Below are 16,172 nucleotides of genomic sequence, written 5' to 3'. Positions count from 1 at the left end.
CGGTTGTCCTTCCTTGGACCACTTTTGGTAGGTACTAACCACTGCATACCGGGAACACCCCACAAGACCTGCCGTTTTGGAGATGCTCTGACCCAGTCGTCTAGCCATCACAATTTGGCCCTTGTCAAAGTCGCTCAGATCCTTATGCTTGCCCGTTTTTCCTGCTTCCAACACATCAACTTCAAGAACTGACTGTTCACTTGCTGCCTAATATATCCCACCCCTTGACAGGTGCCATTGTAACAAGATGATCAATGTTATTCACTTCACCTGTCAGTGGTTTTAATGTTGTGGCTGATCGATGTATGTGTTTGCATGTGTCTTGTACAGGGCCTAAGTGTTGCTTCTGCAATGGCAGATTCTAGTCTAACTAAATATGTGCACATGCATAACTACTCTGCGGAGTATTGAATAGGTTGGTAACCCAGTGAATAACTAAGACTCAGGAGTCACTTGCCGAGTGCTGAAGTTAGAAATTTAGATTATGTACTCTTTTATACATCTTTCAGCCTCTGTTCTCCCCCTCCCTCTTTCTCTCTCCATTCTGCCCTCTCGTTCTTTCTCATTTAAATATCCAGCCTGACACAATCTCTACAACTGCTCACAAATTTGGCCCTTGAAAACAATCGCTCTAACCTGTTCTTAGGGAGAAGACAAAAGAGCAGGAATGATCGATCGGTTAAGAAAAAGTTGGTGTGTTATGCAGCTACCAGACAATGGTCACTGGAGTGCTGCAACTTTGAGCCGCTCTTTGCCTCAAGGTGTGCCCCGGGCCATAGAATACCAATGTCATTTAATTGGCTCATAAAAACACCTTTTGCTCCCAGTCCCTCACCTTGTCTTTACACACACACACACACACACTCTGTCAGTGTCAGTGGCTTAACATGTCAGTTCACCGCTGAAACATGTTCATGAAATCATACCTAGACAAAAGGCCTGATCTGCAGGGTCTGTTGAATAGTAATGGCTGTAAGTTAGCATAGCTTAATGCTAGCTATTGCAGCATCGCCAAAGGGGACAGGGACTCCTGCAAAACAGCGGTTGCGTTGCTGAGCGCTGGTGCTGGCTTGCTCTGCCAAAGGGGACAGGGGCCCAGCTAAATCAACTGTAGCATAACATTAGTGCCAGTTGCTAACACTGCCCTAAGCGACCCAGGGGATCCAGTAGAGCAGCTGCATCACAGCTTACCTCAGACCGCCCTGGGGGCCGTAGGACCCAGCAAAGGTGGCGGTTAGATGAAAGGGAATGATAGTCCCCCTTGTGCCATTTGTGTGTGTGTGTGTGTGTGTGTGTGTGTGTGTGTGTCTTTGCTTGTGCCTGCATGTGCATGAACCTGAGAATTGCTGATGTGAGTCACACACCGTAGGGAGACGAATCAGAACGAGAGGTATTTTATCAAGTGCAATACAACCATTTATCAACCATGCCTTTAAGAGTACAAAAAGTCTTCTCACTCTACTTGGCGATATTTATCAACTTTAATGAAGCCTTGATACTGTCATACCTCTGCAGGCACATTGCATTTAGTTTTCTTTTGATTTCTCGTGGATAAATTGAATGTAGATGGGGCTTCTTGCATAGTTTTTACATGCTAAACCCCAGCCATGAGGCATATTAGAAATAAGGCTTATCTAGATCACATTTACCTGTTAGTGTTGTTTACCCATATTATTTTCCCATATCAGTGCTTTTAATGATCCAGTCTTCCACTTTACTGTCCCATAGAGCCCTGTGTTGTGGCTGTGTCTCTATTTTAGTGGGTTTGTTTGCTTAGTTAGTGGCTCTAAGTGGAGTTAGCTGATTAGTGTGTGTGTGTGTGCGTGTGTGTGTGTGTGTGCGTGTGTGTGTGTGCGTGTGTGTGTGTGTGTGTGTGAGAAAGAGAATTCTCCCCAGAGGACGCAGGCAGAGGGAGATGTCTCAGCAGTTACTGCAGTGTAGTGGTTCTCTGAGGAGTAGCGCTGTGTGTTTGATGCATCCAGTGCTGCTGGGACTGTCTCCCTCCACACACACACACACACACATAAATACACACACACAGTCCCCCACCCCTTGACACCTCTCTCCTCTTCATTAGAGGGAACAGGAGCAGGGAACACAAGGTCCTCAGTGGGTGTGTGTGTGTGTGTGTGTGTGTGTGTGTGTGTGTGTGTGTGCAGGTTGGAAACATGTCTATGCATGTGAGTTTGTGAGCTTCTCACTATCCTGACTTATTGGAGATAGCAAGACTGGTTTCAAATCGCAATCCTGTTACTTTATCTCAAAACATGAGATAAAGAATCTCATCTCACAATCTCATCAATATCATAATATGTTGCTTCTTTATGTCAAATCACTTACACACAACTTTATTTTCCCTGATGCAGTTGTTTGCAATGCAACATTATACACTACAATGTGTTACAGCACTTAAGACTTTTGTCAGCCTGTTTCTCTGTACGGGTCAATACCTTTCGACCCATACACAGGCCTGCTCAATTCCTTTCTTTAAAAAATTAAAAAAAATTCAACAAAGATTTTATGATATTTTCCAAATGCAAGCCATTTTCAGCCTGGCCAGTCCACTTCTCATCTCTGGCCATGTGACTTGGGAAATTGCTCAGGGAATGAATTTGTTTCCCTAGCTTCTGCAAAAGGCTGCACATGGTTGAAGTGAATATTTATGGGTGATACAGTATGTATGCCTGCCTTTGATCGCCCGCCCTAATGACCATAAAGTCCTTGTGTCGATTCGGAGGAAAAACAAAATTAGCCGGAACTCGGAGGTGAAGCCTGCCTACCCCCGCTCTCTCTTTCCATCTCTCCCTCTTTTGCTCGCCCACAACTAAGGAAACCACATACGGGAAAAACGCCTCCATACTCCAGGTTTTGTAATCCTGGATGTAGCCAAGTGGATTAAAGTGGGCTCCTCTCCTTGTCCCCTTTCCTTCCCCAGCATAGATCTGAAACTACAGCCCAGGTAAAAACAAGAGTGTGTGTCCTTAGTGATGCCTGGGCGGTTCTGGTCATGCCTTGAGGCATGCACACTTCAAAGTGTTAAACTGGCAATATGTTAAACCCCAGGGCAATCTATGGTGCTGTGCCCACGGCCCAGCCCAAAAAATTGCTATTATCGCCTGTGTACCTGTACTCAGTACTCAGAAATCATGGATTACCACTGATCAAGAATGGAAGCTTAGGACAGAACAAAGTGGCCTAGTAGAATTGGCTTTTCAAACTAGTGCTGTGTAGCCTGTTTTGTGAATTGCTTTATCAAAACACTGAACATGGACAGTCCCTCAAAAGTTTCTAAGTCCTCGGGCCCAATCTGAGGTTCTCTTGTTTTGCTCACAAAACAGCAAATAGGCTCTCTGAAAAGCTGCCAGGTGTCAAAAATCAGCCTTTTTTTAACAGTGGTGTGTTTGTGTGTTTTCCTCATTTTCTCTACCCCCTCCACCTCTACCCCCGCACCCCTCTTTTTTCTATCCTTCCCCTCCTCGCCTCTCCTCCCCTGCAGATCCCCTCTGCCGGCCAGCTAATGGAGGCTGTGCGCGTGAAGATGAAGGAGAGGAAAGTGCTGACAGAAGAGCTGGCCGCGCTCGCAACACCAGTCAGCGAAAACGCCTGACTCCCTGGGCTGAGGCTGGGAAAACTGTCATCCTCTCCTTTCTCTCCCTCCCTTCTTCTCTGCCTCCCTCTCTCCCTCCCCGGTTCCTTCTCAGTGGGAGCCGGGCTGAGCCAAGCTGAGCCGGGGCAGCAGAACCAATATTTGCGAGAAAAGCGCTGTCGACTCACTCTGGGCCACTAGCTCAACACAGCAGCCCGGCTTTTGTAAATGAGCCCTCGACATCTGTGTTAGCGCTCAGTGCACTATGTCTATCAGACAGGGCCCTTTAGCACCAAGCTAATTTACAGTGCAGCCACACTCTCCCACTCACCACGCAGACCTGGGGTGATAAGGCAAGTGCTTACGCTAATGTTTAAGTTAGACGTGGACTTTTTTTGCCTTTTCTCTCTTTTACCTCTCCCCCTAATTTATTTAGGATCCCAAGCACCTTAGGGTGCAGGGACTTGACCTAGCAATGCCAAGTCGACACTTTGAGAAAGTCAAGAGTGCAGTACAGTGCAGAATATTCACTGTAGCAGGGTAGATCCATTTATCAGTCTTGAGACTGTGCTGCTCTCAGAGAGCCTATCCAACCATCCATTCCCATTCGGTTGCATTGATCAAATTTACTTCTGAAGGAGATTTTCTTTTTTTATGTTTATATATGCTTGGTAATACTTCTAGTTGTGTGTATTTGTTCAGTTGATAATCCAGAGTTAATTATGTTACGAGGCTGATTATCAGTGATTTTAAATAAAGGCATTTCGCTTATTCTTTGTCTATATTCTGTGTTTCCAAGACGGCTTTATTGTCGCTAATTTAATTGTCTTTTGTTGATATGTGTCTAAATGCTCTTTAGCGTTTTGGTTGATCCCAGCAGTTCAGAGGACTGTCAGTCAGTCTGTGATGGTGACTGAGGAGGTTCTGGTGGACAGCAGGGTTTCACACTCTTCCCACATGATTGACAGCCGACTGTTGGCATGGTTCCTGTCTGTAACGAGTGACCCCCACTGTTGACATCATTAACAAGGGTCCATATGAGCATACACACACACAGAGAGACATACACACACACACAGGCCAGCCCAGCACAGCACAGTGGTACACTGGAGGAGCGGTTCCACCCTTGACATAGCTACCTCCAACTCCTTTTATCTGTTTCTCTTTTCCTCTCTCTCTTTTATTATTCATTTTGAATATCAAACCATGATCCTGGTCTCCTCTGTCCTTGAGTTGGCATCCTACACCGGAGACCACACACTCCTCCCTTCAAATCATTCCTATTTTTTCTCCTTTCTTTACCTCTCTTCTAGCTTTTGTTTTCCTTTTTACCACTTTTCCTCCTTCCTTCTGTCTTTTTTTTATGTACAATTAACAGTCGTATGAAGAATCCTCCGTTCAGGAATTAACAAGAAATAATTCCACTTTTTAATCCCCCTCCCCTTCTCAAATATATGCTAATGATGTCGTTTTCCTTTATCTTTTTATAATAAAGGATTAGGCCAGGACTGTCTCTAGCTGCAACTCAGGGACCAATTTAGCTGGGATCCAGGAGAGACAAACCCTGGTGGTTAATTACCATTCATTAACATAGTTTGCATCTTTTCTTCTTCTCCAATACCCAGGAGCCAGCTATTGTCAATATTTGTCCCATATAAATTTCTGCCGTTTTTTCTTTTTTTTTTTCTTTTTTTTTTCTAGTCACTGTCCTCCAGCGTAATGCAGCTAATGACAAACATTAATAACTCAGAGAAATCCGTTGGCGCAGTGGGTATACAAGAGCACAGCACTGGCGCCACGCAAATTAGCTTGGAGCCCCCCCTTTTCCATCTCTCTCGCTCCCTCTCTCTCTCTCTCTCTCTCCCGCTCTCTCTCTCTCTCTCGTTCTTCCTTTTAATGCGTAATGCATAGTCAACATGTTTGCTTGCTTAGCCCTGCCATCCGGCCTCGCCTGACACTCTCATGCTATTTCTGTGACATATTCAAATGTGGGCCCCCTCAGCTGGTACTCCCGTGGGTTTAATTAACCTGGCCTTGCCTCTGACGCTCCCTCAGTGAAGACGTTAAAACGATCTTGAACACACCCTTCAAACGACCCCCTCTCAACCCCCCTCAACCACCCCCCACCCCCCATGTCTTGCATATAACACTGTATACAATTCATCTCTCTTTCCCTCTGTAGGAATGGAGTGCCATCCCTCCTTTCCCCTCCTTTCTTCTCCTTCACTCTCTCCTTGTCTTCCACCCCTCTTCCCTTGTACAACTCTCTCATTAAGAGAGGTCTCCTGTGGGAATTACTTTGATCAGTAGTTCCAAATGCAAAGTTTTCCTCCCTTCCCCTTTTATTCATTCCGACACAATCAACTCGGTGTCATTTCCCCCCCCCCTGTCTTTATCTCTTTCTCTCACCCCATCTTCTGTGTTTTTAATGCACTATTTTTCCCAGATTTTTTCTTTCCGGGGCTTACTGCTAGAGGTTGTTCCTGGAGGGGTAGAGGGGGTCGGGGTCATGAGTTGACTTTGAGGTCGATCGATGATTACTTTACGTGTGTGTGTGTGTGTGTGTGTGTGTTTGTATGTGTGCGCGCATCCCCAGGCTCCCCTGTTGTACTTTTAAGTTCCCTCTGTGTGGTGTGTGTCCACGCCACTTGGGTGGGAACGCGGGTAGCCCACAGTACAAAGAACAGTCAAACCACAAACTGACAATCGCTGCAGCCTCCAGCTGATGTACAATTAGTCCTTACAGACCGACACAGCCAGTGGTGTAGTGAATAGAAAACAGCCTCTGGGGATTTCCCTTTACTTCTCTGACACAGTTTCACGCCCTGTCTATGGCTGCCAATATACCAGCCTGCTTTGATATCGCACGCACAGACACTTGGCACTGTCTTAAATAACAAGGTACGTGTGACATACAGCCAAATGTGTTTTTGTCAAATGTATAATGCAGCATGTTTACAATTTTCATTGTGCCTATCCTCCATTGTGGATCCAGAGGGAGACGGTATTGTTCAGTTTCCAACGGTAGATATTGTTCACACACACAGAAACTTCACCAAGCTCTTGTATTTCCTCTGCCACTACTGTGTAACCATTTCAATCACTAGAGCCCGTTAAAATGATAATTATCACCAAAAGTCAGATCTCAGACATGACATGTTATCTCGCTGGATCCATGGATAGTGTCCTTTTCATTAAATCAGACGCCACCTTTTGAAAAAATGAGTGGCATTTCTCCTGACACACATATACTATGTATACAAGCTCATTGATCTCCACTTGAGCAAGTCCCTTATCCTGCTCTAGAGCGCTGCAGACATGAAACGGCAGCAGATTATGGGTGGATGCGGCCCTCCGTGGGAAGCTAGGGAGCAGATAAAAAGGCCAGCCACTCAGGGGACTAAAGCTATGTTTTGATGCTGTGTGATAAAGCTGAGGCATGGGGCAAGAGGGGAGCCTGCTGTGGAAAGTTACAGGATCTGTATGTGTGTGTGTGTGTGTGTGTGTGTGAATATATATATACACACTCTCAGGAACCCTACAGCCCCTAGAGCCTGTGGCTTCTCTTTCTTCCTTTCTCTCACTCCCTTTCCCACCTCTTTCTCTTCTCCGTCGTAGCCAACCTTTTCCTGCACTTTTACTATTCTTTGACACTCGCTCCCTCTCCCTCCCCGCGGACTGTCCTAAGCCTTGCTCATGGCAGCCGTCTCTCTAAAGCCGTGGCCTGAGCTCCTGGGGAGAAGAGGAGAGAGGGAGAGAGGGGTTGATCTTGGTCTCTAATCCACCTCCTCCCACAGCGTAGGAGGGGAAGCTGCGGTCCTGGACAACACCACAGAGGGAGAGGCGACTCTTCGGGATGTGACTACCTGAACCCGCTGGTGTCATCACATCTAATCTGGGATGTGTCTCAAATGGTGTAGAAAATGTGCAGGGACCAGTCAAATTGCAGTACATTGTGTCCAACACATTGCTTTGGGAGATGCTGTTCTTAAATACTCTATCTAGGCAGAGGGTTAGGGAATTCAATTTGTTTTCTCCACAGGAACCACTTCATCATTTGGCACACCACCCAAACTGCCTTTTTGTCTTGGGTTGTCTTCATGCGTGTTCAGACCAGAAACAAATGGCTAAAATGGGGTATCAGTCTTCATTGATCCTGGCTGGTAGTTAGTTAACAGCCATCCTTTGTTTGCTGCTCTGGTGTATATCACAACACCTTGGTCTGGGCGTCTGCAGCTCCTCAAAGCACCTCTCCACCTTGACTAACTTTTCCAAGCCCTCATTAGCGGGCTGGCTGAAGTTTGGAGGGTATGAAGGGGGTTGGCAGATTACCCCCCTCAAAAGTAGCACACCTCAGGTAATCACACTAATGAATTCAAGCCCACCCACCCCCTTATTCCTTTCTCCTTTTCCCTCTCCATTTCTCCCTTTCTTGCACAGTGGCGGGCGGGTGCAAGAAGTGCCGAACAACAAAGAAGTGTTTGTTTGCATAATATTAGCACTGCACGCTCACACGCAGTGGCGGGGCCCGACTGCAGGACTGACTGGAGGCTTCCCATGAACACAGGTGGAGCAGGGCGAGCATCGCTGGGACCAATTAGAGCAGAGCACAGGTACATTAGCATGTTTGAGTGGAGTGGTGAGTGTGTGTGTGTGTGTGTGTGTAGGGGGTTGGCGGGGGGGGTTAAGGTTGGTAGGCCTAACGAAGCACACGCACACACTTGACCATGGCCTGGTGTGTGGTGATTGTGTGTCTCCAGTGATATGACTGGCATATGTGTGACAAATGACCACCGGTCCGCTGTCACGGCCCATCCTGCGTTTTCCATCTGCACCTACACACACACACACACACATTGTATTCCTCGCGGATACAATTGCAATTCTCTCTAGCTGCATGTTCCTCAATCCCTTTTTTATGTTGACATTAACACACAATCACCTGCTGATGATTTTAGATTGTTAATGCAAATACTTAACGCAGAAATCAAAAGTTGGACAAAAATAAGAGCAGAGAAATGTGACTCAAAATGCATTCAATTTTTGAAATATTATTCTCCAATTTTCATGCCATTTTAAAATATATATCCTGCAGGTGTGGAATATCTGCCCACCTATCTCATCATGTCAGCAGTGAAAATGTAGGCTACAGAAAATTCTTCTGAAATATTGACATGAATATTCATGTCTGAACTAAACACTCCCTGTCACAGTGACTGATCTGAATGTAAAACCTGCTAAAAACAAACAAAAATATATGAATATGAGTCAGTGCTGATGACAAAAAATGAGAGCAGCAGGCTACCAAGTGGTCAGTGTGTAATAAAGTTCCTGACGGGAATGATCTCGCGTTTCGCTCCAGCTCGGCCTCCATCTGTCTGTACGGCACAGGTGAGATTTATTGTCTCGTGAGTTGAGACAAATGGACACTCACCTCGGGCCACACGCGCACATACAGATCACTGAGCCGTGGGACCGAGCACTTTATCAGAGCTGCCAGTGGAAGCCAGTGAGCAGGAAAACTGTGCAAAGAACTGCACTCAGGTCATTGACAGCCAGGTTGATGTATCACTTATACTTTCTCTGTTGGCCAATAGGAGCTGCTCAGAGAAAATACCATTGTTTTGCGCTCTATCACAGCGTATTGTACTGACATGAAATGTTTGGTGGAGTAAGTTGTAGGTATCTGGTATATCTGGTACTCCCTCGTTTACTCTTTTCACTGTGTGCAGCTCTGACAGTGTCATGTGGCAGATGCATTGGGCAATTTATGCATGCAGGTTTATTCTGCCATGTTGCATCACTGCTTACCACTAGATGGAAGCAAAGCCTCATAGTTTATAATTGTGGTATAGTTTCATTCCAAAATAAGATATCTACCATTTAAAAAATAAATTGACATCCAGTTTCCCATATTGACTGCTGGCATGGAAATTAAGCACATTATGAGTTAGTATTGAATCATCTTAAGATATTTGCTTATAAAATAGCACATTTTTTGAGGGCAAGCTCTTGTATGTTTATCCAAATATTGCCTTTTCCAAAATGGATATAGTCTATAGCTTTTTGGAATTAAACGATCCAATTAGAAACTGTCAGACACCGTAGAATAGATGATAGGCCTTTATGTCATAAAAAAAGAAATGAATTCTCAACATCTAACACTTTAGTAGCTCAGTTATAGGAACCTTGAATCCTGAAGCAGGTTCTTAACCTGCTCTACAATTGTTTTAAACTACTGCAGTATTCTTTGTGACTGATGCATTTCCAACCAATATGGTGGTATTGCTCCTGTGCATCAGCTGATAATGTGTGTGATAATGTGATAGTTGTTGACGACGACCCATTGTCAGCATTACTTTTATTTACCCTTTATTTTGTTTGTTTGTTTGTTTGTTTGTTTGTTTGTAAGGGACCATACAATATTAAACATAAATGTTTTGTACCAGATTTAGCTTAAGCTAATTTTCATCTGCAGTCCCTTGGCAAGTTACAATTACTGCAATTAAATACATTCTGCACATTAACAAAGACAATACAAATTAACCATATAAACACAAGTTGACAATTTACAATACACATTAACAATGACAATACAAAAAAAACATTAACATTTAATGGAAAACAATTAATTCTCTGGTACCTTGGTATGTAGATAAGGGCCTGATGATTACTGACACTGCTGTTGACTATTAAATACACTAATAAATAAGAATTGAAACAAAATCTTACCCACTCCTCTCTCTCTCTATTTCTCTGTCTCTCTCTCTCTCTCTTTCTCTCTCTCTTTCTTTCACTCACTCACTCACACACATTCACAATCAGACATCCCCCCCACACACACACTCGCTCTCCCTCTAACTGTATGTTCAAAAATTCTCCACATGATGGCGCCACTGACATAATAAATGTTTTCTTGTCTCTCTTACACCCAATAGAGTGCTTCAATTAGACAAAACTTCACTGATCCCCCGTGGGGAAATTGGGTCATTGCAGCAACACGGAATAAGATAGCCTAGATAAGATATTACAACAAATTGAACATATTAAAGATAAAGGAGTGAATTCATCATCATGATACTAGGCTACTCTATCCAGATAGGCTACTGCTGCATCCTACTGGCTTAACAATTCTTGACTTTTGACAGATTTGCAGGTTAACACAATTTTCCGTTTGTAGAGATATACATTTACAGCATATAGCAGCGTGTGCATGTTAGATTACTAGATTTAGGTTACAGAGCAGAAGTGTCCATGTTAGCTGTTCATATTATCGGACATACAGAAGCCCATAAATACAGAGTCGTGCAGCCCTCCCGAAATGTGAGCAGATGGACAAATTTGTATTGTTCTCCGGTCACATGACACATGTCTTCCGCGGGAGGGAGGGGGTCTCGAGGGGCTATTTCGGTGCAGCTTTTCATGCTGAAATCAAGTTGGGCTTTGCCTGCTTCCTCCACCTCATTGCCCCTAATTAGCCTACCTGCCTTAAATTATAAACGTTTGCATTTAATCGCTTAGCAATTATTATTTAGGACTAACACAGATGTCGTTTAAAAAAAAAGACAATACATACATACAAATACAATATTATAACTGGAACACTTAAGTTAAGGTTGCATGAGGAGACAGATTGCTATAGATTGTTTAGCACCCACGTGGTTCATAGTAGCCTAATGTCTTCATACCGAACCAGCTGCATACAAGCTCGCATATTAAGGCACAGGCACTAGTGTAAAAATAGCTTTGTGTTCTGCAACCTGTGCGGTATCGTTTAATTAAACGGCAGGATACACTTGTGCGGGTCGATGATAAATGGTGCAAGAACATACCCAAAAAAAACAAAAATCACTATACCCATAATATTCCTGTAGGGATCACAGTGTGTCTGTGGTAGACCTGTAGAGAGATTATAGTGATTATCGCATTTAATGGTATTTTGCTTCCCTTGTGGCATCACTATAATATTCCTATAGCCTAATATTTCCTACAGGAATTTATAGTGTGTCTAAGGTTCCCAATACTCAGTTTACAGTGATCTTATTGTATGGTGTTTTTTAATTGCCTATAGTAGACCTCTCACTATAATAGCACTATAATATTCCTAAAAGCAATTCAAAAGCCATTCTGCTTTTGGGTTTAAGTGGCTTTTGAATAGTAGGCCTACTATCCTTCATTTGCTGTGGGATGAGTAGAGTTCCTTTTCGTAATGGCTCATTTCCAGCACAGGATCATATACATACACCATCAAATTCTTCATTTGGACATTTAACAGCCGCATGCTCACTATAATATGTAGATGGCCATAGCAACACATCCTCCGGTTTTATAGCCTAGATGGTGATATTCACTCCGCGCCTTATTCCAGGCTGTAATAGTGACCATATGGGGTGCGTCTCTAACTGTCTGCCAAAATACCACAATCGGCCGGCCATCTGGCGTCGAGGGGCTGAGCTGAGAAGTGTGAGCAGGTGACTCCTTAAGCTTTAATTCAAGGGCCATAACTCGCTTAGTCCTGAAGATTCGTGCACTTTTTAATCTTCTCAGCCAACGAATATTGAGATGGCCAAATTGAATTGGATAAGGTCTGACAAACCAACCTGGTCTGTTGTGTTTCTTGAAAATGTAGTGATGGTTTACTTTACCATGGAGGCTCTGATAGTATTAACAGAGGTTATAGTGGCACTGAAGTGAGCTGGGTAGCAGGACTAGTCTCTGGTCTCCCTGCAGCGCTGTCTGATGGGCGCTGTCCAGGGTGCTGGACATTTGGCGGCGCTGGAAACGCCACGCTACACTGCAAACAAGTCATTGAGTCTCATTAAAATAATCTTTTTCTTGTTCTTGAAAAATGGAAAGTAGTGCCCAAGGGGTGAGATAATTCCACTTGTGTACGATGTAGTTTCATTTTTTTAAGGAATTAAGTGACATTATGTTGATACTAGCATAGCCTACTAGAAGTGATCTGCCTTATTGGGCCTTATTTCAAGATGTTGTGAGTTATTTCAAGAAAATCTTCTAAACAGTCGAAACTGCACTGGAATCAAGTGACAGTATCTCACGCCACAGATAGTTTCACTTGTTTTAAGAGCAGTGCGATTTTAAGACTGAATAGGAGACTAAATGATTTATTAAGATGGCCATTTTGCAGCGTGTGTGCTTACCTGCAGTTTATGGAAGATAGCGTCTGTGTCTGCGTGTGTTCAAAACGCATGGCTACGTGAGTGGGTTTGTGGGATAGTTCTTCACATAAGAAGCTGTGGTGTGGTTTCTCTGTACTTGACTGCCCTGCCCTGATTTAGCGGCCGCATCCCTTATTATCCACACATTTCTAATTTATAATGGCGTGGTTACAACATACTCCTCTAACGTGTTTAGGCCTGTCACTTGCTGGCTGGAAAATTGGCGTGGAGTGGTAAGGCTTAACTCATTAAGGCGTTATAGTGATGTTATTGCTTTTCTCTGTAACGAGTAGCCTGATGTAGGCCTACTTAATTACTTTTTCATTTTCAGTGATAGCATTTAGGTTACCAAACCACAAAACATGAGGGTTTTTTTTGTTATTACCCCCTCTAAATATCAGATTGAAGTTGGATTATCCAGAAATTACAGGCCTATACGACACCCATACCCCTACCCCCATTAGTTTTTCTGGAAAAATTGTCGTCTTCCTCTTAGATTAAACTAGCTCAGGTAAGAAATGGTAGAAACGTTTACTCTCTTAGGGTGTATGTAGCCTACTTTGATTTTATCGAGGGAACTGATAACAGGAACAAGAACATTGCACATCAACACTAAGGTTTCCCTGATAGCTTAAGTCACAGGAGAGGTAACTGATTTTCTCGATTTTTGAAGGTAGGAGAGGATGCAATCTCCAAAAGCAATGTAACCATTTGTGACTAACATTTTTTTTTTTTAAATGAGTAAAAGTGTAAAACGTTATCCGAATTTTTGAGTAACGAGTCCGACCGTGGTGAGGAGGCGGCTGCTTTAAAAGGAGCTGGCTGCGGCGGAGCCTGCGTCAGCCGCGTTCAGACATGTGGGTTTGACATCCAATAGCCTGATCACGGCTTTAGTCAGCCGCTGCTCACAGGAGATCCCTTCTGCTTAAGACCAACATAGACAACGTAGACAGGGGTTTGCCTCGCCTCGCCATATCAACCCACACAATTAGGACCGAGATTTCCTCCGCGCGCCTGCAGCATCAGTCCATATTCCCAGCTAGAATCACCGTGTAGCAACCATGTCTGTAGCGGGGCTGAAGAAGCAATTCCACAAAGCCACTCAGGTAAGAGGACACGCTGTCCTGCCGTCCAAGGCTTAGGCTACTACTGTACATCTCCACGCTCAAGTGTCACATAGCTGGGGAGCAGCAGAGTGGCGTTACGAGCAATTGGATGGTGCAGATTCAACCTTACTCGTGTTGGCGGCTGAAAGGCTTCTCGTGCTGCTGCATATGAGCTAATGTGCATTAGAATAACCGGGAACGTTGTGCTATATTTATTAGCCTACCTTTGGATTGGATTCTAGTGCATTGAAATGACTGGCGCGGTGCAGCAATGCGCCATTGAGTCATTTATTATCTGTCTCAAAATGTAGCCTACATTTACTATGGTTATTGAATGCATGGCAGGAAGACGAATGATGAAGTCTTGTTATTCCGTGTTGAGAGTCAGCGAGGCAGATGGTATGACAATGTGATGATGGTGGTGTCGGGGACATCAGTGCCTCTATATACCCTTCAGATGACATTCCGCACCGGCCACACAAACACGGAGCTCATAGCAGCTCGCTCTCGTATACCGTCCGTCGCAGGCCTACATGAAAGCACGGTTTAATTCAGTGTTTTCTTGCAACTACAGTAGGAGCTCCGATGCACACGATGTTATGTAATCGCTAAGTGCGCCTTGGCGGAAATCCGGACTTACCTCAACAGTTGCACGCCATGACCTCGGCGCCCTCTAAACGCATAGCTTAACGCAGGACACCAGCTCCCTTATACCAGGGGTGATGAATTAAATTGTGCTTAGTCTTTCGAGCTAACGCTGAGGCATCTTTCCCATTCAGATGTAGCCTAGGCCTCGCGCGTGATATTCAGTTCAAGGTTATACTCAGATTGATCATCTTACGTTCAGCGCAAGATGAGAAACCCTCTTGGCTCCAGTCCCATCCCATCCATTTCAATAGCTTAGTTGCTCAATATTTTATTGCAAAGTGCTCAGACTGGGAGTTAGCCGTCATTAAATTTGGATGTCACCGGAGTGGTCGCTATAGTCAGCCACCACCATCCACCTCATCCACGGGATAGTGATGGTTAAAGGTGTGGACAGAACTTAGCGTTAACCGGAGGGCTTTCAGTGACTTTCATTTGCAGTGGGAGCTGCGGGGGTCCGGGGGAGGTCGCCTGTTTTCTAGGGGTGAGTCACAGTGACACTAACAGACTGACAGCTCCCGGCCCCGCACAGCAGGACGCCCAGAGCGAGGCTGAGTCACACTGCTACTCATCAACTAGGCTACTGCATCTCTCTCTCTCACATTCTCTCTCTCTCTCTCTCTCACTCTCTCTCTCTCTCTCCCTCTATATATTCAATTTAAATTCACTGTGCCTTATTGGCATGGATATAAACAATCTAGCCAAAGCAACAAAATCAACCTTTACTTTCCCTCTTTAAATCTCTCTCTCTCTCTCTCTCTCTCTCTCTCTCTCTCTCTCTCTCTCTCTCTCTCCCTCCCTCCCTCCCTCCCTCCTCTCTTTGCGCTCTCTCTTGTTTTCCAAAGCATCCAGACTCAAAATGGCATTAGTCGCCGGCCCCTGTTGGCATCGCTCCTCAACATTCCCTTGTTAGGGAGATGGGAGGGCGTAATGAGTTAATTGTGACACAAATAATAGCCTGTCTGTTGAGGGTCAACAGCTTCTTAGATATCAAACTCTGGATATTAATTGCATGTTGGACCTGAATGACTGAGAACAAGGTATCAATTTGTGAGGGCAAGTGTTGATTTACACAGCAAGTTACCAATTTGGAGTCCAATATGCCGATGCAATGTAGTGCAGTACTGTAGTTTATGTTCATTCATATTCTTATTTAGTGTTTATATTGTTGCTTGTCATATTGTCATATTTAATATATTGACATATTGAAATTTGAGATGCTTGTACAAATGACTAAAGCCACAAACACAAATTTATCTGACTATACGTATCTCCATTGTGCATGTACACATAGATTCTTGAAGACCTAGTACTTGCTGATAGAAAATAATCTCATCTTTCCGGTCCCTGTAAACCTAATAATAGAGATCTATTATATTTCAAGGTGTAGGAAACACTAAAAACAAAAAGAAGGATTGATAAAGCTCATGTTTTGCTGTTACACACTTTCAGTCTTTATCAAGAGCTCACTCGATCCATTTGGACGTAGACAGCAGCGCACGAGGGCCGTTAGACGAATGCACAGATTGTGTTAATTCTGTGTGATGAGTCTGTTGTCACCTACCAGGGGGGAGAAATGTGTCTGTTGAGGCCGTGTCCCCTGTGGGAGGCCTTATCTCCCCCTGCAGATGTTCCTCCACAAGCCTCAGACATGTG

The 16,172-nt window shown here is 44.3% G+C and overlaps 2 protein-coding genes across 3 annotated transcripts in view; both read left to right on the top strand.

The window, feature by feature from the left end:
• The window catches only part of cntln (centlein, centrosomal protein), an 88,276-nt gene extending 83,962 nt beyond the window's left edge, over nucleotides 1-4,314 (top strand). Inside the window, exon 26 of the mRNA XM_071521928.1 lies at nucleotides 3,497-4,314. Coding sequence (XP_071378029.1) covers nucleotides 3,497-3,607 — 111 coding nt within the window. The 3' untranslated portion in view covers nucleotides 3,608-4,314. The remainder of the gene's footprint in view (nucleotides 1-3,496) is intronic.
• Nucleotides 4,315-13,628: 9,314 nt separating this feature from the next.
• The window catches only part of LOC139646030 (endophilin-A1-like), a 36,228-nt gene continuing 33,684 nt past the window's right edge, over nucleotides 13,629-16,172 (top strand). For both annotated transcript variants that reach the window (XM_071521926.1, XM_071521927.1), the window contains exon 1: nucleotides 13,629-13,871. In XM_071521926.1, coding sequence (XP_071378027.1) covers nucleotides 13,827-13,871 — 45 coding nt within the window. In that variant the 5' untranslated portion in view covers nucleotides 13,629-13,826. The remainder of the gene's footprint in view (nucleotides 13,872-16,172) is intronic.

This window comes from Centroberyx affinis, unplaced genomic scaffold (genome assembly GCF_046629955.1).
Source record: "Centroberyx affinis isolate AG114_WGS23_722 - 3 ecotype Tasmania unplaced genomic scaffold, CSIRO-AGI_Caff_v1 ptg000944l_1, whole genome shotgun sequence".
In the NCBI taxonomy this organism is placed as follows: Eukaryota; Metazoa; Chordata; class Actinopteri; order Beryciformes; family Berycidae; genus Centroberyx; species Centroberyx affinis.
The sequence above is the reverse complement of the archived record's forward strand: the minus strand, read 5'-3'. Positions and strand labels throughout refer to the sequence as shown.